Source organism: Purpureocillium takamizusanense, chromosome 1 (assembly GCF_022605165.1).
Source record: "Purpureocillium takamizusanense chromosome 1, complete sequence".
Lineage (NCBI taxonomy): Eukaryota > Fungi > Ascomycota > Sordariomycetes > Hypocreales > Ophiocordycipitaceae > Purpureocillium > Purpureocillium takamizusanense.
The window spans coordinates 2396171-2419893 of NC_063068.1; the positions used below are offsets into that span (position 1 = coordinate 2396171).

The 23723-nt window shown below is 62.0% G+C and overlaps 6 protein-coding genes across 8 annotated transcripts; 3 read left to right on the forward strand and 3 right to left on the reverse strand.

The window, feature by feature from the left end:
- Nucleotides 1–3789: 3789 nt before the first annotated feature.
- JDV02_000773 (uncharacterized protein) lies at nt 3790–4739 on the forward strand (the record flags this gene model as incomplete). The annotated part of the gene is made up of 3 exons (XM_047981624.1): nt 3790–3985; nt 4187–4339; nt 4576–4739. The coding sequence occupies 3 exons, from the start codon at nt 3790–3792 to the stop codon at nt 4737–4739; spliced, it is 513 nt and encodes a 170-aa protein (XP_047837584.1).
- Nucleotides 4740–6564: 1825 nt separating this feature from the next.
- JDV02_000774 (uncharacterized protein) lies at nt 6565–11179 on the forward strand. 3 transcript variants are annotated; one of them, XM_047981625.1, is made up of 4 exons: nt 6565–6600; nt 6736–7205; nt 7322–7400; nt 7549–11179. In XM_047981625.1, the coding sequence occupies exons 2-4, from the start codon at nt 7199–7201 to the stop codon at nt 10856–10858; spliced, it is 3396 nt and encodes a 1131-aa protein (XP_047837585.1). In that variant the 5' UTR covers nt 6565–6600; nt 6736–7198; the 3' UTR covers nt 10859–11179. The 3 variants fall into 3 exon arrangements, with proteins under 3 accessions (XP_047837585.1, XP_047837586.1, XP_047837587.1); XM_047981626.1 differs by lacking the exon at nt 6565–6600 and having other exon boundaries at nt 6683–7400; XM_047981627.1 differs by lacking the exon at nt 6565–6600 and having other exon boundaries at nt 6683–7205; nt 7322–11179.
- On the reverse strand, nt 11096–12070 carry dpm2 (Dolichol phosphate-mannose biosynthesis regulatory protein). Its single transcript, XM_047981628.1, has 3 exons — nt 11835–12070; nt 11617–11697; nt 11096–11543 (listed from the first exon to the last, which is right to left on the reverse strand). The coding sequence occupies exons 1-3, from the start codon at nt 11835–11837 to the stop codon at nt 11358–11360; spliced, it is 270 nt and encodes an 89-aa protein (XP_047837588.1). The 5' UTR covers nt 11838–12070; the 3' UTR covers nt 11096–11357.
- Nucleotides 12071–12323: 253 nt separating this feature from the next.
- Nucleotides 12324–15246, forward strand: CWC22 (pre-mRNA-splicing factor cwc22). The gene has a single exon (XM_047981629.1). The coding sequence runs from the start codon at nt 12506–12508 to the stop codon at nt 15062–15064; it is 2559 nt and encodes an 852-aa protein (XP_047837589.1). The 5' UTR covers nt 12324–12505; the 3' UTR covers nt 15065–15246.
- JDV02_000777 (Beta-mannosidase) lies at nt 14923–18885 on the reverse strand. Its single transcript, XM_047981630.1, has 3 exons — nt 18321–18885; nt 16784–18246; nt 14923–16531 (listed from the first exon to the last, which is right to left on the reverse strand). The coding sequence occupies exons 1-3, from the start codon at nt 18446–18448 to the stop codon at nt 15276–15278; spliced, it is 2847 nt and encodes a 948-aa protein (XP_047837590.1). The 5' UTR covers nt 18449–18885; the 3' UTR covers nt 14923–15275.
- A 415-nt stretch (nt 18886–19300) lies between these two features.
- Nucleotides 19301–22063, reverse strand: JDV02_000778 (uncharacterized protein; the record flags this gene model as incomplete). The annotated part of the gene is made up of 1 exon (XM_047981631.1): nt 19301–22063. One exon carries the CDS (start codon nt 22061–22063, stop codon nt 19301–19303), a length of 2763 nt encoding a protein of 920 aa, XP_047837591.1.
- Nucleotides 22064–23723: the final 1660 nt, after the last annotated feature.

Consider the following 23723-nt stretch of genomic DNA (forward strand, 5'->3'; position numbering starts at 1 on the left):
TTCGCAAAATCGTGATGCCAATCCTGCCTGTAAGCCAGGCAAGGCCTGGCATGAGCTCTCATGCAGAACCCCCCCCCCTTTCCTCCGACAACGACTTGTGGTGTGCAAAGTTCTGGTAGGCCAGAACGGCGTGAGCCATGTCTTGTGCGATTCTCGTCCGCTCTGGGCGTCGGGGAATGCAACTTTAGGTACTCGCTCTGCTTGTTGAAACCCAAAATTGGTTGTAATACGAATCATTTCATTTGCGAACGGGCGTGTTACGGCTTAGAAGACTTGTTGCTGAGCTTGAACTTGCGCCTGTCGCACACGGCCACGGGCGCCTGCGAATACGTGAGACTTGCCCCAGATCCCTCTATGCGCACCGCATGTACTAGGCATGCGCGCAACTGAGAAATACCGTCACAACGCACCGCCGCCCCACCCCAGATCCGAGGTTCGTGGCTTGCATGAAAATCCTTCTTACTCGGAATGAATCTCGGAGGCTGGACGGAGGCATGGAGCCCCAGGCGATGTGACCCCGGCCTGGCACATCTTCGACCCCGGATTGCCTTCCCCATGCACCTACAGGTCAGTGGCCGGCTCGTCCGTCAGCCCGGTATCGCGAGTCTAGAGCAGAAGCTCTTGATCATCACAGTCCGATGCGCGTGTAAGTCCAGAAACTTGGCATGGACATCCTCGGAATCTTTGACCTTTAAACTCGCTGACTCAGCAGAAACAAGCTGTTTCCTTGGTGGATGAGGGTCCGCAGTTACGTAATACAGCACCAGGCACAAATCGCCCGCCAGGAACCCACACGGCCCCAGCCAAACACGGATTGGCGCTAGTTACTCCAGCGCAGACGAGCTCCATCCGCCATCACAAGGCCAGTCGCGCATTGCAACCCGCGACACGCCATACCGCACGCCGACGAGCAGATGGCAGCGCAGACGCCTGGGCCGTCAATTCCCACCCGACACCAACTACCTCTGCGATAAGGGACGCGTCGCACGCGTCTCTCTGTTGTGCCTGGGGCCATGGCCGCAGAGGCCACAGAGCAGGAGCTAGGCGTCGCCGAGGCCGAAGCCGAGGCCGCCTCGCCCGTCGCCAGGAGCCCTGGTGACCAGATGACGGAGCTGCCCAACAAGAACGTGACCGAGGCGCCCGCCGCGCCTCCCGGTCGCCTCGAGTCACGCGCCGACCCCGATGCTCAGACGACAGTCACCGACTTCCTCGACTTCACCGAGTACCTGCCCTCTGACATCGTCCGATCCCTAACGCTCATCGGCAAGCTCGACGAGACCTACGCCGAGGCTTCGCTCAAGGTCGATGAACTGACATCCACATGGGGCCGCCTCCCGAGCGTGGTTGCCCACGAGCGACCGGACCCTGTCAAGCTGCGCGCCGACATTTCGGAGCAGCTGGACCGCGCCGTCAGCTCCAGGGTCTTCGCGCACGACGAAGCCGTCCGCATGTCCGATAACGTCAACCGCCACTATAACAAAGCCAAGTTGCTACTGTCGAAGCTGCAGACGATGATGGACAATTATCCCGCCGAAGAGCCCAAGAGCCCCATCGCCTCCAAATCGCCGCAGATGACGCGAGCCAAGCTGACGGTCCGGGCGACTGGCGAGGACGGCAAGAAGATTCCGCGACACAAGATACCGCGCATCACCGTCCCCGGCGAAGTCTTGGCGCCCTACGATATCGAATACGATACATGCAGCGATGACAGCGACATAAGCTCCGACTCCGAATCTGATATTCCAGCTACCGGGCGGCGGACGCCGGCGCCGGCACAGCGCATCAAGTTGATTTCGAACAAGACGCCCAAGTCGGCAAGCAGGCCTCCGCGCCCGCAGTACAGCACGACTGCCATGAACGCCGCCGCCGCGGCGAATGCGGCCGCACTCCTCAATCCACCTCCAGAGAATGCGGTGATTGGCAGCACGGACGCGCCGTGGTTGCAGCTGACGCACTACGAGCTCGCCAAGCTGCGGAAGCGCATGAAGAAGAACGCCACGTGGACGCCTAGTGAGACCATGGTTGCGCGAGAGCTCAAGGCCCTCGGCCGTGGACCGGACGAGTACCGAGATGCTAAGAAGAAGGCTGAGGATGAAGGGAAACCCTTCAACCCTACGGTTCCTACCCTGGTCATTGACGACGAGTCGGGTACGCCGCAATTGCCAGCCGGGGCTCTTAGCGCAGAGTCGGTCGGATCTGAAGAGCATCCGACGAGCAACAGGGGCATGAAGCTCAACGAGGCAAAAAAGCTCAAGAGGGAGGCTCTAGCGAAGCTCGCGGCTGAAGAGGCAGAGGAATCTGCACGGCAGATGGCAGCGGCCGCGAAGCTGTTCCTGGGCGCCCCCAAATCGGAGAATTCCAAGGATGACACTCCATCCGGAAAGCCGCGGGCGAATTCGCGATCCAACGGCAAGCGGAAGCGGGATGTCGAAAGCGAGGCGGTCGAGGGGGCGGTGGATGGAGGCGAGACGCCTCCACGCCCACTGCCCAAGCGCACCAAAACAGAGACCCCTATTCTGCCTCCGCAGCCCCTGCTTGGCCACAACGCGGCGCCAACGGCTGACGGCAGCGCAAACGGTCCTCTTCTGACGCCAGGTGGCTCTGCGGCGGCACAGCTGGAGACTCCGGTGCCGATACCAATGCCTCCACAAAGCTCAGCGAGATCGGCGGCGTCTCCGTCATCGAACGCGTCCAATGCCGGTAGCACAATTACGACAACGATACCGGTCAAACCACCGGCTTCAGAAACTCCTGTTCCCATCCCCTGGGCGGACCAAAGGAAGACAGTCACGCCCGTGCCAGCACCGACCCGGGAAAGCACTAAGAGGGAGACTCGGGGAGACGCGGCGAAGCGGACTCAGCAGCAGACTTCACAGCCGCAGCCGGCAGCTACGGAGCAGACTTGGGTCAGGCCCGGTTCGCGCGGACTCACACCTAGCGCCACACCCGGTCCGGAGGCTCAGGGCGGCCGGCGACCAGGCTCGCGGGGGCAGGCGATGAGCCAGGAGCCGCCAGCCTCGCTTGCTGCCGACCGGCCGCGTCGTGCCAGCACCGCGCGCAACACGCCGGTGCCGGAGTTCAAGCAGCCGCAAAAGCGCACCAGGCGGCCGGCCCCCGGCGTCGTCAGCACTACTAACAGCGGCGGTAACAGCGCCGTTGGTAAGAGGAAGGCGGCGCCGAGGAAGAAGGCGCGGATGAAGAGGGAAAAGGGCCAGGTGACGGAGGCGGAGACGGAGATGGAAGAGGTGGACGACGAGGGCAACCCGATTGACCCCGACGAGCCCCGCTATTGCCTCTGCAATAGAGTCAGCTTTGGCACCATGATCCAGTGCGACAATGATGTAAGTGCCGACTCCGGCTCTCGCCGACGAACCCCCGCGCCCCCGTGGCCGCGTCGTCGACGACAACAGCTAACATCAACAAAGAATTGCAAGCACGAATGGTTCCACCTGGAGTGCGTGGGCCTGACGGATGTCCCGGCACGGACGACTAAGTGGTACTGTCCTGACTGCCGCAAGACGCTCAACATCGGAGAGCGAGGAGAAGTCAGTGCACGGGGGGTGCGGAAGTAGGTCGGTCTACTCGTATGAGTACAAATAAAGGGGGCACCGGTGCGCGTGGCGTCACCGGCCCCTGGTCTTGAGCGTTTGGCGCAAGGGGACTTTGCTGCACCTGGATTCAGGGGATTTTAGATGGGGTGCTTGGTACGTTGAGGGGGGGATATATCCTTTGCGCTTTCACACCGACGACGACACGGCCATGCCGCTCGCCGTTGAGCTTTGTATGACTATGACTTGTGTACGAGTATCCGAATTCACTGCCCAGCGCGCCGGTTTTCAAGTGCTCGTGGGTTCATTTACCGCCCCGGATGTCAAGATCGGGGGCGGCGGGGAGAGGGGTGGTGAGGATGTCATTCTCCAGCTCGGCAGCTTGTCCAAGCCGCGGCACTTGGTGGTTCTCCACGGCTTGCCTGACTACCTAGTACGTATGTGCTACGACCAAGAACTCGGACCTGTGGTGCTGCTTCCCCATATGGAGGGAGTGAGTGTTCCCCTGCACCAAGGTCCGCCCGACACAGCGCAGTCAAAAACCAACGGGCGTCCCTTTACTTGCCCCGAGCCGTTCTTAAAAAGACGAAGCAAATCTTAAGAGCTGGTTGCTGGTTGCGTACCTACAGCAGCAGCAGCTGCTGCGCCAACATGGCGGACCAGCAACACGACGCAGGCTACCGGCTTCTACCGCATCTCGGACGACTACGACGCCAACGAGCAGTGGATCGGCAGCTTCACCAAGAACGCGCAGGTCACCATGGACGCCGTAAGGGCAGACAGCGAGCAGAGTACGAGCTGTTTTTTTGGGGGGGGGGGGGGGGTTCTTGAGGGGTCCCATCCCCATCAACGCCTACGGGCACCCTTCTCCCCCTTGGAGGGGGTTGTTGAGTGTCTCTTCTCAACACCGCGCACTAACACATCAGTCTTCTCGCTTGTAGGGCCCCGCGAGCCGCGCGCCAACATGTGGACGGCAGTGCGGCGGCACCGCACCGTGAAGGCCTTTCCTGGGCGCTTCCATGCCGAGGGCGACTCGGCCGCGGCGAGGTGATGCTCTACGGCGACGTGACGCAGTGGCTCAAGAGCGCCGAGGCGGGCGCGGACCCGCTGGTGGTTCCGTGGGCGGCGCACATGATGGTGAGGAAGGAGGATGGCGCGTGGAAGCTCGCCCAGTATCGTGTCTGGCTGTAGACATAGAGAAGCGTGGCTTTAGGCTACTGTCGCCGGATCTTATCTGTAGATACGCAACGAAGGAAGCACAATGTCTGCCCAAGCAAGCATGTGCTGGACGGTCAGCTACAAACCACCATGGTAATCTGCAAGCTAATGAACGTCTCGCTACATGCACTGGAATCAACCATTCTAACAGCCTCAGCTCCCGTATACGCACGTCCCGCGGCGTATTCCCAGGACGTCTCCGGCTGCGCTGGAGGCCAGGCCGAGAAAGGGTGCGCGCCGGCGACATTGGCCGACGCCACCCACGGGCTTCAGCGCGCCCCTTTTGGTACATAAGGGCCTGTTCCGGTTCGCGCAGCCAGTCGTCGCACTGTGGAAGGCGATGATGCTCCGGGCTCTAGCGGTGAGCCTCAAAACGTGGAAGGAAGAAGGGGGGCAAGGGGGACGCGGCTTCTCCAAGATCGGGAATCGGAGCCCCCGGCGCGAGGGAGAGCGCGCTCGTGGCGATGGCGTAGGAGGCAGGGCTCACCTGACCTCTTGTCACGGTGAGCCACCGGGTGGTGGCGTGCTGGTTTGGGAGCGAAAAAGAGGGGGGCGTGCGTTTGCGTGTGCGCAATCGTGTCCACGGGGCGTGGAAGGACCGCATAACTACCTAACAAAGGCCAACGTGGTGAAGCGCCCGTCACCGCGGTGGGTGACTCAGCGAACATCCCGTTTTGGGACGGCGAGCGAGAGAGGGAGGGGAGGAAGGAGGAAGGGTCACGCGGCATGCGTGAAGGCAGGTACCCCCAGGTACTTTGCAACCTGTCGGATCCTCCCTCCACCATCGCTCTGATGGGCGCCCGCGCTGGTGTGAGTGAGTGGTTCCTGCATTGCCCGCCTGGGAACCTGGAAGGCTTGCGTCGCTGCCGCCAGCCAGCATACCATTCCACTTGCGCACACCTGCCCGGCGCTACTAACGGGGGTTTTGTTTGCTGGGAAACCACCTCAGTGAGGTGCACTTGGTGCAGTATAGTGCCCTTGCCGTTATCTGGGCCACGGGGCGGGCAGGCGGGCAGGGGGGCACCGCACCGTTTCACGTAGAGACGGGGGGCCCTTCGGGGCTCGTCGCGGGGTAGGCAAGTAGTACAAAATGCGTAGCTGCTACGTACCTAACTTGGTACGTATGACAGGCTGCATTGCGCAGATGTGGCCGCGGGACGTACAGCATGTTAGTCGATGATGAGCAGAGCAGCAGCAGCAGTAGCAGCAGTAGCAGCAGCAGCAGCAGCAGAACCAGCTAGGGTCCTCCCACCAACGGACGCCGATGCGTCACCAGCCGACCAGCCCGTCCAGCAGCTGCCGGGACCTGGGCACGGGGCGTCGACAGTGGCCATGATTAGCAGGCACCCTACCGGCCTGCTAGCACGTCTGGCGCGTCATCCCCGCGACCGGCAGCTGGCCCCGCCATCAGCTGGGTCAAGCACGCTATGGGGCCCTGTGAGGTGCCCCTGGCGTCATGGATGGATCAGCCAGCCTGGAGTCTATCGACGGCTCCAGGTCCCGCTGGGACTCCAGTGCCAGTCTGGGCAGTACTAAGGAAGGTAAGGCACTGAAGGCAGCGCCCAGTTCAGTGCCCTGGCGCTCAGAGGCTGATGCTGCAGGCTCTACGTATGGCGGTGTCCGCCTATCCGCCGACCCCGCGCTCGCTCCCCTCGTCCGACGTGCCTTACTACGGCAGGTACTACCTAGGTAGGTAAGTACCAGGTCGACTGTACAGTGCTGTGCATCGCCAGGCTACAAAGGATACGCCAAGGCATGGTTGTACTTCGCGGTACCAGCGTCATCAGCGCCTTTGAGCCCGCGAGTCCAGCTGGTGGCCACCTCATGCAGAGAGGTGAGCAGGGCACCTACCTTACCTGGCCGTTCCCGCCCCGGCCCCATTCCTCGGCTGCTTCACCCTGTCAACATTCCCCTGTCGCATAATACCTTGGTACCTACCCAGTACCTTGCTCACAGTCAACGATACCAGAACCGAGCGTCTCTCTCTTCTACACTTCGAAACGACTCTCTCTACGACTTTTCTTGCAACGTCATCCTGCTTTTTGTCTTGTTCAACACCTCGAAACGACGCGCGCATAGAGCATCCCTCTCCGACTAGGCTGTTGGTTCGTGCCTTGCATTATCGCTACTACATATACTGTACCTACCCTGATAAGGACCGCGCGCGCGACCCCCCCGCGCCGTATCAGTCCTGCCCCTCTATCGTCCGCCCCAGCGGCGCTCCTGTTCAAGAGTCCGCCGGCCTCGCAACCTCGGGGGCTCCAAGCTCCCGTCCTCCTTCCTTGTTACTCGTCTTTCACAGGACGCTCCTCCGGGAACTGACGAGGACGCGGACGAGGACTTTTGTTGGAAAAACAGGCCCGCGCTCTGCCGGCGACTACGAGAAGCAGGAGCAGGAAACGGCCCTTTGACTCTGCGAAGCATCGAGGCGAATGCCTAGTACGTGGCAGCCGAGGCGGAGCTCGCCCGCGACGCGCTCCCCCGTCCCCTCCCTCTCTCGCATCTGTGTCATGTCGAGACACACACCCGCGCATGCACTGACCAACCCCCCGCAGGCAAGAAGGACAAGAAGCATGCCAAAGAGAACGGCGGAATCGCCGCCGCGGTGACCAAGCAGGCCGCTGGCAAGTCCCTGTGAGTGCCCGCCCTCTTTACCTTTCCTTTCTTTACCTTGCCTCTTGGCCTGCCATGGTCACCAGCCTGGTATACTGCCTTCATCGTCGCCGCGTGACTCCCCGTCAGCCTGCCCTACCCACCCACTGACTCCCATGTTCATCAACAGCACCGGTCACGGCGCCAGCAACGTCAGCAGCAGCAACAGCAGCAGCAACAATAACAACAACAACTCCCACGCGAGCCGTCCTGCCTCCGACGTCTCGTCGCCGCCTGCCGTCACCCCCGAAATCAAACCCACGCTCCACGACCATGACAAGAACGTCGCGTCGCCCCTGCTGGAGGCTCTGTCAACAACTTCCGTCTCTGCGAGCACCGCCCCGAGCATGGCCAACGAATGGGCCCGGGGAGCCGTCATGGCCGGTTCCCCTGGCAATCTCATCAACCTGAACAGTGAATCGCCGCCCACGCAGCCCTCGTCCTACGAGGACTCGGGCCGCCTGCACCATGCCTGGCCCGCCGCCCACCGGCCCTTCATGAGCCCCTCTCCGGCGTCGCCGTCGCCTCCCCATGGCAGCCGTCGCCCGCTGAGCTTCCAGATGGACGCCCAGTACCACCTTCCCGGCACTTCACCTCGTGGCGTGTCAACCGTCCCCTATCGCAGGAGCTCCCTCCACTCTCCCTATCCAAACTCGCGGGCGAGCCCGCATCCGCCTCTCCCGCATCAGCCTCAACCGCACTTTTACGGCGCGCACGACCTCGACCTGACCATCACACCGCAGTCCGGCGGCATGAAGCCTGGCGAACACGGCTTCTTCTTCGGCTTCGATCGCCTGCCCTCCCCCGACGGCTCCACCGCCTCGGACCAGGTCGTACTAGCAGGCTATGAGGGCGGCCTGCAGGTCTATGCCGTCGGCAAGAGGGGTATAGACCTAGTGGCCAACCTAAAGGGTCTTCGGGGCGGCGTCCACCACGCCAAGATTCTCCCGTGGACCATTGGCGGCGACGCTCGCTTGTTTCCCCTTGTTGCCGTCGTCGTGCATGGACCCGTGCTACCACCGCGATCTGCAGATGGACCGCCCAAAGGGGATTCCGCATCTCGTGTGACGCCAGACGATACCGCGAGCCCGCGGCCTGGGTATGCTCCCCTGGAGGGTATCCAGGGCCGGCCAGGCCCGGCAGTCATGTCGTACCAGACGGCAGTTGAGGTGTACTCCCTCAAGACAAACAAGCTCGTCGACGTCCTCCTGCAGGCGCAAAAGGTACCAATCAACACCGAGGTATCGCTCTCCAGCCCGCTCTTCCAACCACCGCCACCGACTGGTGCTCTCACGATCAAGGCCGACTCCGGAACCATTGCAGTCTGCTCAGGCACGACGGGAGAGTGCTGGATTTATCGCCAGCTGCTTGAACCCCAAAACTCACACGTCTTCGCCTGCTCTGGCAAGATATGGACGACGATTCAGCAGGCCAGGGCTAGCGACGTGGCCGAGGAGAGCGACAAGCCCTACCCATCGGTCGCACCGCATCGTCCCAGTCCCCAGACTCCAATCTTGGCCCTCAACGGCCATTGGATTGCATACTGCCCGGCAGCACCCTCGTCTCAAATCTCGCTTCGAGCACATCTTCCAGTGCCCATCCTGGGACGAGCGCCGGGGGTCTCCTCCCTAACACCCCCTCACCTGCCCACGGTCACTTCATCCGTGGATCTGCCAATCTCGGATAGCATGGTTAACAAGATCATGCGGGAGACGACTCAGGAGCTGATTCAAGGTGCCAAGTGGGTTGGCCAGCAGGGCCTGCAAGCCTGGAACTCGTACTGGAACAAGCCATCGAGCCCACAATCACAGCCACAGCAGGCGAGGTCTCCGCCACCGCAATGGGTGGGCTCGCGCTCTCCCCAGACAGACGCGGCGCAGTTTCCGCCGACGCATGGCACGTCCTCACCAGCTACCGTCAAAGAACCTGGCATTGTCGCGATAGTAGATACGGAGGCAATCGCGAGCTCGGCCACAATGCACCCCTTGACGACGTTTGCGACCCCGCTGGGTTGCAGCTTCTTGTCGTTTTCGCCGTCCTCGCTGGCTCTGTTCACCGCCAGCACGAAAGGCGACGTTCAGACAGTCTGGGACTTGCTGCGCATCCAGCACACCCATTCGTCGCCGCTGCAGACGACCCTTGCTCAGAACGACTGCAGTGGTCCTCTGGTCCGCCAAGTAGCGCAGTTCTCGCGCATGACCGTCGCCCGCATCGTCGACGTTGTCTGGACCGCCCCTCAAGGAGAGAGACTGGCCATGGTCACGGAGAGAGGCACCATTCACCTGCTGGACATGCCCTTCAGTTCATTCATGTGGCCGCCGCCTCGTCGGCGCAAGGTGACCGCGAAGAGCGCGACAGAGCAATCGGAGGCGTCTGGTTCCGCTGTCTCCATGGCATCGGGTGCCTTTGGGGCCGCCTACCAGGCTGCGATGCCATTCGTGACGCGCTCACGCCGGAGCAGTGGCAACGTGCCCGCTACACCGGCCAACACCTTGAGGGACTCGGCAGCCCAGGGCGGCAGGGCCATCGCAGCGACCATCAGCCACTCTCTCGGCAAGACGGGAACCGCTATCAGCCAACTCCGGCACACGGGGGAGAACCGAGTCGCACTCCCGACGAGCGCGGTTCTGCCGTCTAGCGCGTGCGTCGCGTGGCTCAGGGGTCGCAGGTCTCAGGTCCTTGTGTCTGTCGGTGGCGGCCTAGTGCGCTTGTTCCCGTGCAAGGCGCGCAGACCCTCGACTATGGCAGGGAAGCGCATCGCCCGTGCCAACAAGTACAAAGACTTCAGAGTGCCGCTGCTTCCAGACGATGTGGTTGCCCCGATTGTGAGGCAGGTCCTCGAGTTGGGCGCCGTGGATGAGTATCTTGAACTGTCCGACGCCGAGATGGAAGCGGGCAACACAATGACACTCAGGGCCCACCATGCGCAGGCAAACCTCCCGGTTCACGGAGTGGATGTCACGATTCCACAGGCAGAGATTGAGTCGAGCGCGCCGTACCAGCCATTCCACACGGACCGTCGTGTTGCACTCTGTGAGTACGCCCGCGAAGGCAGTGCTCAGCTGGAGTCCGCCTCGGTCCTTCTCACAAACACCGCCCTCGACGAGCAATCCAACACAAAAAAGAAGAAAAAGCGCCAGCCCGCAGCAGAGTCGCAACTCAGCGAGCCCTTGGCAACGGGGGCATGGGCGTTTGGGCAAGACATCGTGACGGTGAGGAAGGAAATGGGCCTCCAGGCTGGCGCCAACGACGACGTTGGCTCCGATGATCATCTCGCCCTCCCGCAGTCTGCTATGGAACGGGTCATGCAGTACGGCGATGAGGAGCATATAGTGGTGACGACTAGAAGACGTCGCGGCCCGCGTGCGGGAGACGCAGACGAGGATGGCTTCTTCGAGGATGACTGTGAGGTGCTGGACTTTGCCGACCAGAGAGTCTAAGCCCCGGAGCCAGCAATGACGGTCTCGAGGAAGAGACCGCACCGGCGCCGGACGTGCATGGGATGAGCTTTGGCTGGATGGTGCGGGTCTGGAGTGGCAGCGGCTGCCCTTGCTGGCCACGGTGCCGGCAAGGACGGTTTGGTGGCTCAAGCAGGGATTGCCTTTCAGGTGACTGCTCTTTGGGTTCTGCGTCTCCCCCCTCATCGTGGACTTCATGTGCTCTGTTGCATGCATGGGCTTCATTGTTACACTCGTTAATGTCTGGATAGCTTTGTTTGGTACAATCGCACTCAATAGCGTCTCCTCAATAGGTAGAAACACATATGATACCCGTACGTCTTCGCTTTCTCCCGTGATTATGATGGTCCCGACCTTGCCAGGGGGTGTGCTCCGCCAACGAGCTACAGCCCAGGTCTCACGCGACCGTGGAGGAGTATTCCCGCGCGTCGTCCCGTGGCTCCCATATTGTATTACAGAATAATCGTGGTCAATGGCGCCATTACGCCTTCTTCTTGCCAGCAGCCTTGGCCTTGGCCGCCTTCTTACGGTTGCTTCGAATCATGACCATGCCTAGGAACGAGCCGACCACGGCGGAGCCTAGCAGGATGAGGATGACGGGGATGCGGATGGCCCAGACGCGAGGGAGGAAGAAGTTCTGGAGCGGGTGGTCATCGTCGACAAAGGGCTGGTCTCTCGGGTTAGCGCGGCACGAAACGACGTATCCGGGGGCGCGAATTTGGGGGGTGAGGAAGCCGTACCATGAGAAGCGTCCAGATGGTGTAGTAGAGGAAGACGACCGAGGCAGCCACGAGCATGGCGAGGCCAACGAGTTTGTCGAGCTGCGGGCGTCGCGTTAGCTGGCATGAAGCGGGCGCGCGCGCGCGTGGAAGAAGGGCAAGGTGGGCAAGGACACGACAATCCCTCCTCAGGAGGTGTCGTCATCGTCGTGGTGAAACTTGGGCCCGGGGGCGCGTACCATTGTTGAAGCGCAGGTGGGCGAAACGACCGGACGGAGGGAAGGCGCGGGGCGCGTCGTGGGGGGAAAAGGAACGTGGGTGTGGTTGAAGTTGCGAGCGGCGGCGCCTCGTGGGTGAAGCAAGCAAGCTCGAGTCGACGACGACGACGACGAAGGGGGGGGGTGGTGTGGTATGGTGTGGTGTGGTTTGGTGTGGTCGTGTTGCCGGCTAACACCACGCTGGCCGCAAGTTTGTCGGATGGTGGACGCGATTTCAGGAGACAGGTAGGGCAGGTGGAGGAGCTCCACCACTAGGTAAGGTACGTGTTCACGTAGCTGCTAGTTACTAAGTTACTTGGTACGGCGAGGCCAGCCGCGCATTTGTGGCGGTGCAGGCAGGAGCCATGCATCCATCCAAGAGTTCGGGTGGCGGTTGTTGCTGGCACAACACCAGTGGTGAGTGTGGCGCACCAGCCTTGCTGGTCCGTGCACCCATTTTTTCCCCAAGCGCCCAAAGGCCATGGCAGGCAAACTGCCAACCAGACAGACTCGCACGACTGCCTGGCTGTCGACAGCCTTTCCCTTCACCACCACCACCGCCGCCAGCAGCGCCGCCAGCAGCGCCGCCATCCGTCGTCACCCGCGGACAACGAGACGCGCACCGCTCCTCCCTCCCCTTCCGACGAGCGACGATGGCGTCGGCACAAGTCGACATCCCGCGTCGCGAGCGCGGCGGCCATCGCGATGGCGGCGACTCGTACCGCCCCGAGCGGCCTGAGCGTCCCGCGCCGCCGGTGCGCACCGAGGAGGAGAAGCAGGCGACGGCCAAGGCAGAGTACGAGAAGCTGCTCAACATGCGCTCCGGCGGCACCTACATCCCGCCCGCGCGGCTGAGGGCTCTCCAGGCGCAAATCACGGACAAGACGAGCAAGGAGTACCAGCGCATGGCCTGGGAGGCGCTCAAGAAGAGCATAAACGGCCTCATCAACAAGGTCAACACGGCCAACATCAAGCATATCGTCCCCGAGCTGTTCGGCGAGAACCTCATCCGCGGCCGTGGCCTCTTCTGCCGCTCCATCATGAAGGCGCAGGCCGCGAGTCTGCCCTTCACGCCCATCTACGCCGCCATGGCCGCCGTCGTCAACACGAAGCTGCCACAGGTCGGTGAGCTCCTGATCAAGCGCCTCATCATGCAGTTCCGCAAGGGCTTCAAGCGAAACGACAAGGCCGTCTGCCTTTCGTCGACGACGTTCCTCGCGCACCTCATCAACCAGCAGGTCCAGCACGAGATGCTGGCCGGCCAGATCCTGCTGCTGCTGCTGCACAAGCCGACCGACGACAGTGTCGAGATTGCCGTCGGCTTCTGCCGCGAGGTCGGTCAATACGTCGAGGAGATGCAGCCCACGATTGCCATGGCGGTGTTTGATCAGTTCAGGAACATACTGCACGAGGCCGACATCGACAAGCGGACGCAGTACATGATCGAGGTCCTGTTCCAGGTGCGCAAGGACAAGTTCAAGGACCACCCCGCGGTCAAAGAAGAGCTGGACCTGGTTGAGGAGGAGGATCAGATTACCCATCAGGTCAACCTCGAGGGCGAGCTCGACGTGCAGGACGGGCTCAACGTCTTCAAGTACGACGGCGAGTGGGAGGAAAACGAAGAGGCGTATCGCAAGCTCAAGGCCGAGATTTTAGGCGAGGAGAGTGGAGACGACGACGACGACGACGATGAAGACGAAAGCAGCGACGAGGAGGACGAGGAGACCAAGGCCATGGAAATCAAGGACCAGTCCAACGCCGACCTAGTCAACCTCCGACGCACCATTTACCTCACCATCATGTCGAGTGCCGACCCCGAAGAAGCGGTGCATAAGCTGATGAAGATCAATCTCCCGGCTGGCCAGGAACCAGAGCTGCCTTCGATGATTGTCGAGTGTTGCTCGCAGGAAAAGACGTACACCAAGTTCTTCGGCCTCATCGGCGAGCGCTTCGCCAAGATCAACCGGCTCTGGTGCGACCTCTTCGAGCAAGCCTTTGTCAAATATTACGAGACTATCCACCGCTATGAGAACAACAAGCTGCGTAACATTGCGCAGCTATTTGGCCACATGCTCGGCGTGGATGCCATCGGCTGGCACTGCCTGTCCGTCATCCACCTCAACGAGGACGAGACGACGTCGAGCAGCCGTATCTTCATCAAGATCCTGTTCCAAGCAATCGCCGAAGAGCTTGGTCTCCCAAAGCTGAAGGAGCGGATGAACGACGAGGTGCTCCGCCCCAACCTGGATGGCCTATTCCCCAAGGACAACCCGCGCAATATCCGCTTCTCCATCAACTACTTTACGAGTATCGGCATGGGTGCTCTCACTGAGGAGATGAGAGACTACCTGCAGAATATGCCGAAGCCAGCGCTGCCGGCGCCCGCGGCACGCGACGAGTCGGACTCGGACTCAGTGTCCAGCTATTCTTCATACACAGGCTCGTCCTACTCCCGCACGCCGTCACGGTCCCCTCGAAGGAATACCGTGCGAGGGCGAACAGCATCTCGAACACCCTCGCGACACGGAAGAGCGCGATCGCCGTCGGATAGCCGGTCTCGATCGCGTTCGCGGTCGTACAGCTCGTACTCTCGCTCTCCGTCTCGCTCCGTGTCCCCGGCAAGAAGGGCTGGCGGCCGGAGGTCATACTCAGCATCGCCGGCGCGGAGGCCGAGGCGCAACGACAGCAGAAGCTTGTCGCGCTCACGGTCCCCCACGCCGCGCGGCGGCAGACATGGCAAGGCTCGACGCGCATCGTATAGCTCATACAGCCGCTCGCCGTCTCCGCCACGACGACCGAGGAGCGTCTCGCGATCGGCCAGCCCGCCTTCGCGACGTGGACGGCCGAGCGGGAACGACCGTGTTCCTCAGAGACGGAATAGCTCGTCGGTGAGTAGCGGTCCGCGAAAGAGGACGCGGCGGGACACCAGATCCCCGTCATATGATTCGAGGTCTCCGCCACCGCGCCGGGCCCGGCGAGACAGCTATTCGCCTCCTCCTCGGCGGAATGGACGGGGAGACTCGCGCAGTCTGTCGAGGGGCCCGAGCCCCCCGCCACGGCGCACGGGAGGCGGCTCAGAATCGCGGGACGCTCCGGGAAGGAAGCCCTCGTTGACGCCAAGCCCGGTGCCGGCAAAGCGGAGGAGGCAGTACAGTGAAAGCAGGTCCAGGTCGCCACCTCCGATGAAGAGGGGCAGGCGAGATAGCCGATGAAGATTGCCATAGCTTGGAGTCTGGGTGGGACGGATGCGATGTGTTACTACTACTGTATACGATATCAACGGGGCGGCCAAAAATTGTCCAACGCATTATCGATTACCAGGGGTCTCTCTATCTGAGCTGCAGGCGCGGTCATGTGCATAGTGGAAAGGTTGAGAAAAGAATTTCAGCGATTGCCATGTGCATCATTCGTGTCTAGTCTACATCACGAGATCTCCATAGACGCAGCTGGGGCGCCGATGTAGGTCCACCTCAGCTTGTCGGCCTTGATGACGCCCTGCACCTTGATGACGTGCTTGTCGCCGGGCATGATGTCGAAGCCATTGTCGCTCACTCTTAGGTTCTCGGCCTCCTCGAAGACAAAGGACTTGACGGGCCGCTGGGCGGTAACAATGACCTCGTCGCCGGCCGGGGCGACTTGGAAGGCAACGCCGCGGTCGGCCATGTCGAGGAACTTGATGGGGTCGGGCCAGGCGGCGTCAGTAGCGACGACTTGACCGTCGACAGACAGCGAGGCGTACACGACGCAAGGGTCATAGGCGTCCACGTCGAAGCGCCGGTTCGGGTCCTCGGCGCCGGGGGCGGCGGCGGGCAGCGGCACGGCCACGAGCACGTCGGTGGTGGCGTTGGCGGCGACCTCGAGGTCCGTCTCGCGCGGGGCGGCCACGTCCCTGCCGGTGCGGACAGAGACGAGGCGGACGGCGACGCGGACGGCGACGGGGCGGACGCGGGCGCTGACGACCCAGACGTCGAAGGCGGAGGCGCCGGGGCGGGCGGGCAGGGTCTGGTCGACCTGGCCGGTGCAGAGGCGCGAGTTCTCGTCGATGTAGTAGCCCGTCTGGGTCCAGTCGTGGTAGGTGCGCGAGACGCCGACGTCGAGGGGCTGCAGGGCGCGGCGGATGGCGTGCCAGGCGGGCTTGGGGACGAGGTGGTAGTCGACGACGGCCCACGACATGGTGGGCCAGCAGTCGTTGAGCTGCCAGACGAGGACGCCGCCGCACTTGCGACCCTGGATCTTCCTCCCGGTGTTGCTGTCCTCCTCCTTGCCCTTGCCGTTGTCGTTGTTGTCGTTGTTGTCGTTGTTGTTGTTGTTGTTGGTGTTGGTGTTGGTGTTGGAGGAGGAGGGAGAAAAGGGCGTCCCCCAGTCGCGGCGCCAGGCCTTGTAGGCGGCGCGCATCGTCTCGGCCTGGGCGACCTGGGTGAGGTGGACGTAGCGGGCCAGGTCCGAGACGTCGCCGGGGGCAAAGTTCTCGACCACGTACGTCATCATGCGGCGCTCGTGGCCGATGCCCTTGTTGTGGAAGTCGAGCACCATGGAGCCCGGGCGGAGCTGCGAGGCGGGCGACGAGGCCATGCGCGCGACCGTCTCGAGGTGCGGGTAGGCCTCCATGCCGAACTCGCTGACGAAGCGGCCGCCGAGGAGGGAGGCCTCTTGGTACTTGCTAATGGTGCCGTGCCAAACTACCTTCCGGGTCAGCCAGCTGTGGTCTACGAATATCTATGCGGTCTGTTGTTTGGTGCTTGGGTGTGTTTTGGTGGACGGGGATATGTGCTCAGTGGTAAGACTCAGGGGTAAGGCTCAGGGTAAGGCTCAGGGGTAGAGGCTCGGGGGTAGAGGCTCAGGGGCTGAAGCTGAGAGGCAGATAGACGCTCGAGTAACAAAACAAAACTGATGAATGAAAAGGGAGGGGAAAACATAAAAGGAGGGCTCACGATTCCACTGGTGAATGTCGCCAACGGTCGGGTCCGCCGTCGGCTTCCCGTGGCCCCAGGGGCTGCTCGGGTGGTAGAGCATGTGCGGATCCTCCTCGGCCACGACCTTGGGGAGGAGGTGCTCGTAGAGGTAGCGGGCGGGAAAGGACGACTTGAGCCAGCTCTCGGGGTCCTTGTCGTCAAAGTCGTAGTCGAGGCGGTAGCGCTCCTGGACCTGGTAGTCCTCGTTGTTGCCGGCCCAGACGACCATGGACGGGTGGCTGCGCAGGCGGCGGACGTGCTGGCGGGCCTCGCGCTCGACGCTGGCGAGGAAGGACGGGTAGGCCGGGTAGCTGGCGCAGGCGAACTGGAAGTCGTGCCAGAGCAGGACGCCGAGCTCGTCGCAGGCGTCGACGAGGGCGTCGTGCTCGTAGACGCCGCCGCCCCAGACGCGCAGCATCACCTGGTTCCCCTCGGCGGCGAGGCGCACCCAGTCGCGGTACCGCCGCGGCGTCACGGCCGCGAGGTAGCTGTCGGCCGGGATCCAGCACGACCCGCCCGCGAAGACGTCGACGTTGTTGATGCGGAAGTAGAAGGACTTGCCGTGCGCGTCGGCCTCTTGCACGAGCTGCGTGCGCCGGAAGCCGATGAGCTTGCTCTGCGCCCCGAGGACCCGGCCGCCTCGCACGAGCGTCGCCCGGAGTCGGTATCGCGCCTGGGCGCCGTAGTTGAGGGGGTACCAGAGTCGCGGGTTGCTGAGCAGGAAGGGGACCGAGACGCGGCCCTTGTCGTCGGTGACGGCGTCGACCGTCTCCTCCAGGACCACCACCGCCGCCGCCTTGTCGTCGTCCTCCTCCTCCTGGTGGGACAAGGAGACGACGACACGGTCACCCCTTTCGACGGCGCCCCCCAGCGTGACGTGAATGGTGCCGGCGCACGACGACAAATCCTCGGCGACCTCGTTCTCGGCCCAGACGTCGTCGACGCGGGCGACGTAGCGCTCGATCCAGACGGGCTTCCAGGGCCCCGCGGTCATGAGGATGGGGCCCCAGTCCCAGCCCCAGTTGTACTGGGCCTTGCGGACGGGCACGCGGCCGGCCTCGGTCTGCCGCACCAGGAAGTCGTGCTCGTGGCCGTGGCGCTCCACGAGCTTGCGGCCGCGGAGCAGCGCCGAGTCGAAGACGATCTCGAGCACGTTGGGCGCATTGCCGCCTCCCGTCTTGACGTGCGCGGAGACGTCGACGCGGTACGAGACAAACATGTTGTCCGTCTTGAGCACCTCGACGCCGTTGACCGAGACGGTGGCAAAGGTGTCGAGGCCCTCGAAGACGAGGTCCGTCGTGACGCTGCCGCCGCCGCCGCCGCCGCCAGTGGCGTCTTCGGCCGCCAGCTCGGGCACGGAAAAGGGGGCGCGGTACACCCACGTCTTTTCGCCAACCCACTGGACGGCGCGCTCGTTGAGGTCGACGTAGGGGTCCGGGATCCTAGCAGAGTGAGGCAATGTCAGCACATACACACACACACACACAACTCCTGGGCGTCAAGAGTAGTTTCGTACTTGTTGTTGGCCAGCAGGTCCATGTGAATCTGGCTGGGCACCTGCGACACGGGCAGCCATTCCTCGGACGGCCCGTCCTGCTGCCTAAAGGTCCAGCCGGAGCTGATCTGCGTCCTGGAGTGAGCCATGACGGCTGCTTTTCCTGTCTCTGTCTCTCTCTCTTTCTCCGTAATGTGCGATGCGACACCTACTCGCCGGGGCTGCGATGTGGTCGCTGGCCCTTTTCTCTCGTTCTTGGGCAACGCTGCTGCGTCTCCTAACTTGAATCGATTTGCACGTATGGAAATAAAGATGAGCAAGGGAGACTAGGCTGAGCAGTACGGGGTTCAAGTATGTATGTGCCCCTTGTGCGTCGTCCGGCATTTGACGAGACGCGCAGCAGAGCATAGAAACCATTATCCTCGTCCCTCGCGCGCAAACCCCCACGCGCCGCCGGCCGCGATCCGGAGCCCCGGGGCGGTGGCGGGGCTCTCCCACTCCTCTTTGCTTGCTGGTCTCGGAGCTCTGCTCGGTCAACCTCGATTCGAAGTCCCCCCACGCGCGAGGGCGTAGGCGAACATCCCCCCACATTGCGGGGTGGTGTTGTCTGACAAGCGACGGGGATTTGTCTTGCCGCCGGCAGAAGCTACATTTATTTTGCAACTAGTTGGTACCGGACATCATTGCCAATAATGCCTCGTTTATATCCGGTGTCGGGTATTGCTGCATGTGCCGTCGCGGGCGACTCTGTTCAGCAACGAGGTGCAACTGCTCAACGACTGCCCCAAAGATGCCCTGCTGTCTCAACATGAGGCTCTCCTGTGTCAATGACGCGGGTAACAAAAGAATACTCCGTATCATCATCAAAGGGCATGAAAGAAAGAATTGTGTTGGCCCAGACTGGACATACCCAACGGGCTCATCCACTCACTCACTCACTCCTCCAGCAACAAACCCCATCAGCTCTCCCCATCCAGGTGGATCCATGATCCTTCCATCCATCACCCCGCGTATCGGATCTTGAATGCCGGAGACTCGACCACGTCCCAGTCCTCGAGCTTCTTCTCGTCGCCGTACATGCGCAGCTCGTGCACGACAAACTTGTACTTGCCCGGCGGCGCGTAGATGCCGCTCGCGAGACCCCCGTCAAAGGGAATCAGGTGCCCGTCGCGCCCAACCCACAGCAGCGGCAGCCCGTCCGGCTGGCCGATCGTCTTGAATCTGCCGTGGCCCAGCGGGTCGTCGACGGTGAGGTTCTTGGGCGGGCAGGTCGTCAGGGGCACCATGTAAGCCCGGAGCTGCGGGCTCCCCATCGCATTGTTCACAATGAGCCCAAACACGTCGTCGCCGGGCTTCCACTGGCCGGGTGGCGGCACAGTGACGGTGCTGTTGGGCTGCAGCGGCGCCCAGTGCTTGCTGTGGAGGGCGACGAACACAGCTTTCTGTGCCGGCAGGACGGTCGCGTTGCGCAGAGAGCCCGTCATGCCCTGGTACGGGAGGGACAGCGAGGTGCCGTCCGTGCCGTTGATGGCAATGTAGCCCGACCAGAGCGCGAGACGGTTCGGGTCAACGTCCTTTGGCGGCTGCGCCGCGACCGAGAGCTCCTTGCGGTGCCCCGGTGGGAGCGTAATCTTGGTGTCTGAGAATTTCAGCGAGGCGTGGCTGTCGACAAAGGCAAAGGGCGAATACAACGGCGATGGTTCCGCCGCGTAATTCTCCGAGAGAGTGTACAGGGTCCTGGTTGGGACGTGAGACACCGTGTAGGTGATGTCATGCGTGGCCTTGTTGGACAGGAAAAAGCTGAGCCGCTCGGCAAAGTTGGCCGTGTCGTTGAAGGACAGACTCGACGGCTCCAGGATGGTCGCTGCATGGGCGGCATCGTGGGCTTGGACGAGGCCGCCGCCCTGGCCAAAGGCCGGTGAGAGCTGCCCCTCAATGAAGCCGTGGCCGGGATTGTACAGCTGCGGCTTCGCCGTGGAGGACAGGAGGCTCGCCATCAACGCCGGGCCGAGCGTGCCACGGGTTTCCGTCATGAGAGCCATGATGCCTGCCATGAGCGGCGTCGCCATGGACGTGCCAGACCTGATGGCATACAGGCCGTCGAGCCACGTCGACACGATGCTGGAACCCGGCGTGCCGGCCGTCGGGTTCAGCTCCATCCTCCACGCGGGCCCCCAAGTGGACCTCGGATCGAGGCGGCCGCCGGTCAAAGGTCTCAGTATCTTGGCGAGGACGTAGCCTCCTTTGCCCGGCGACGCCATGTCGACCGTGACGTTGTGCCCGGCCTTGAGCGCCGCGACCAGTGCCTCGCCCGTTTCGCGCAGCAGCATGCCGGCTCCGGTAATATTCGCCCCCAGCGAATAGAGCTGCAACTCGTATATGCTAATTCCGTCGCTATACATCAACATGTATCGGGCGCCCTTGGCGATGGCGTTGCGAGCCTTGACCACCTCATCGCACCCACCCTTGCGTACGAGAACCACCCTATTGCGCAGGTCCGGCGTGCCATCCGGCAGGGGAGAGCAGGCGTCCTTAGTCACGTTCACGTCCAGGCTGGTGGCATACAGAGGCAGCTTCACCTCCCACGTGTTCTGCGGCGGCACGGGGCGCTGCACAGACGAGGGCATGTAGCCAAACGTCTGCGGCTCCGCCCCGTCGTCCAAGGAATACCGCGACGCGGCCAAGATGAGCGGATCGAACTCGGGCTGGAACGACGCCACGGAAATGACGCCCTTGCCGTCGGCCGGCCCGCTCGAGAAAAAGGGGCCCAGGAGGCCATCGTTGCCGAGCGACACGACGCAGTGGACGCCGCGCTCGACGATGCGGGAGACGGTCGCGCTGAGGGGGTTGTCGGCCCAGCCGTTCACCTGGCCTATCGAGGCGGTGATGATGTCGGCGCCGGCCTCGTAGGCCATGTGGTACGCCGCCATGATGACGTCGGCCGTCGCGCCCGTGTCGCATCCAAACACCTTGTAGGCGCCGAGGGAGACGCCCGGCGCGGCGCCCGTGAAGCGTACCGGGTTCGGCCGCGCGGCGATGATGCCCGCCACGTGCGTCCCGTGCCCGTTGCAGTCGCGCGGGTCGTCGTCGGGCATGGGCACGCTCGACGTCGACGTGTAGTTGTCGCCCACAAGGTCGAGCCCAAACGACACGAGGCAGCCCGGTCCGAAGCAGCCCCCCAGCGCGGGGTGCGTGTAATCGATGCCTGTGTCGATGACGGCTATCTTGAGGCCCTTGCCCGTGACACCCTCGGCCTTGAGCTTGTCGACCTGCGTCATCTTGTGCGGCGTCCAGACGTCGTCGTCCTTGTCGCCCGTACCGTTGGCGAGAAGGCTGCTGGCAACGCCGCCGCTGGGGCTGTTGATGATCTGCACGTCTCCATCGCCGGTATGGTGGAATATCGAAACGGGCCAGACCTTCTTGACTGCGGGTGTGGCGGCCATGACCATGGCTTTGTCGTGGGCGTTCTTGACGTCGTGCAGCTGCACCGAGACGCCCCTGAAGAGCTTGAAGTCGAGGTTCATCCTCACGGTGCCGTGTCTTTCGATGTCATTGTGCAACGCTGAGACGTCATGGCCCTCCTCGAATTCGAAGAGATAGGCACCCGGGATGAAGGCTTGCGTCAAGGGCTGCGTCAAGGGCTGCGTCAAGGGCTGCGTCAAGGGCTGCGTCAATGGATCCGACGACGACGAGCCCGCGGCAAACGTGAATGCCGTCGCGACAAACGCGGCAAGAGCTACCCGCCTCAACGCCATGTTCAGCATGCTCGCCTTGGTCTCCTTTTCCAGACAAGGCGTCTCAAGCACTTATTCCATATATTTCTGGCTTCCTTTCTTCGAGTCTGCCGCCTTCTTCTTATACACCAACCCATACCGACCAGCCCCTTGCCCAGGCCGTCTTGAGTAAGTCGCGACCGAGGCTCCAGAATGACACGCAACCTCGAAACCTCGACTTCTGTTGACCTAGTACAGTCAATTCCAAGTCTTTACCAAGCTTCCTCACACGGTGATGCTGCAGCACAGGTTGTCAGCATCTGATTGCCTGACTGAGCAGGTGTCTTTGGTCGGGGTGTCCCCAACCACATGGAGCAGGGAAGCATGTGTGGAGAGGCCGCCTCTATTGGTGCCTCAATGGGGCATGCGCTGAGATGATGAAGATGAGAGATTGCCTGGCACACACACACACACAACACACACACGCACACGCACACAATGGGAGGAGAGTAGGGGTGATACCTAACGGGCCGACCACTCTCGTCTGGGTGCGGCTGCACCCAACTCTCAATTTTATCTGCTGTAACACCATCCAACACTGGCCACGCTCCTTTGCGGGGGATGCGAGGGGATTCTAGCAGAACATTCACTTGTGCTGGGATCAACTTCCCACGTCCTGGGCGCGCGCATGATGTCCCATCTCCTCTGTTTCCTTGTTCAGGAAACTTGATGGGACTGGAAAGCCGACGAGTACCCATACCGAACCCAACGGGAAGCCCCTAGAGGTGTTGGTGGCAGATCCCAGTTCAGTTCGTGACCACGATGCTGTCGAATGAGCAGGTTCGCCGCAATCGCCCGGATAAACGCGAACCTTGACGACGGATGCTCTCAATGCCGACTGAGCCGAGAAGGATGAATAGGGTAGGGTATGATAGCATACTATCTCGCCCCGGCTGGGGACATCAAATAGAAACTGACTTGATACCCATTAGAAGAAAAATATTCCCTCCCCCAACGAGCAGCGAGGACTATTTGGGCAACTTGCAAGCTGCCTGGTGGTACAAGTTGCGGCGAGGTGCAGGTCAGATTGTCATACCTTCCCCACGTGGAAGTGGAGGCGGTCGGCGGCTGCTCCTTCCCCACAGTGACCCCCATGTTTCTTTCTTCCATCTGACATCAGGGCCATCCAATGACAGCTGCGGTGCATCAAGTACTAAATTGCACTCACTCCATTGCTCCTGCCAAGCCCAATACCGCACCTCAGAGACCGAGTCAGGGTGTCCGGACGTTTTACGCCCAGCGCGTGCTTCTGACTTCTTCAGTGGCTTGCCGTCAACGGCGGTGGCGGATTGACAGCCTCTCCGCACATGTACCCTTACGTAGTACCTGTGTGTCCGCCCTGTGCAATACCTGTACCCAAACTTGCCAAATTATTGAACCCAGGTACGAAGTAAGTTACTACCTTATGTAGGACCCTGGATGTGGACTCCGGAGTACATAGGTACGGTACTAAAAATATCGTATCTACGAAACTGCAGGGCACAAGCGCACACAACATCTGTGCCTCTTGCTGTCAAGTAGTATCCTCTCCAGCGTGGGTTAGTAGTACTCTGTAGCGCAGCCGAGGATCCAGCAGGCTCCGACAACGAAACCACGTACCTCGTACAATAGTGCATACCCGCCGCCCCTTTCCATTTACAGCAAATGCAGG

Bases quoted from the DNA above. Each gene is read 5' to 3' on its own strand.
- JDV02_000774 (XM_047981625.1), top strand. The intron at 7,401-7,548 runs GTGAGTGCCCGC...GTTCATCAACAG, and splicing joins CAGGCCGCTGGCAAGTCCCT to CACCGGTCACGGCGCCAGCA.
- dpm2 (XM_047981628.1), bottom strand. The intron at 11,544-11,616 runs GTACGGCTTCCT...CCGAGAGACCAG, and splicing joins CCATCTGGACGCTTCTCATG to CCCTTTGTCGACGATGACCA.
- CWC22 (XM_047981629.1), top strand. From the start codon at position 12,506: ATGGCGTCGGCACAAGTCGACATCCCGCGTCGCGAGCGCGGCGGCCAT.
- JDV02_000777 (XM_047981630.1), bottom strand. From the start codon at position 18,448: ATGGCTCACTCCAGGACGCAGATCAGCTCCGGCTGGACCTTTAGGCAG. The intron at 18,247-18,320 runs GTACGAAACTAC...TCACTCTGCTAG, and splicing joins GACCTGCTGGCCAACAACAA to GATCCCGGACCCCTACGTCG. The intron at 16,532-16,783 runs GTGAGCCCTCCT...CCCGGAAGGTAG, and splicing joins CGACATTCACCAGTGGAATC to TTTGGCACGGCACCATTAGC.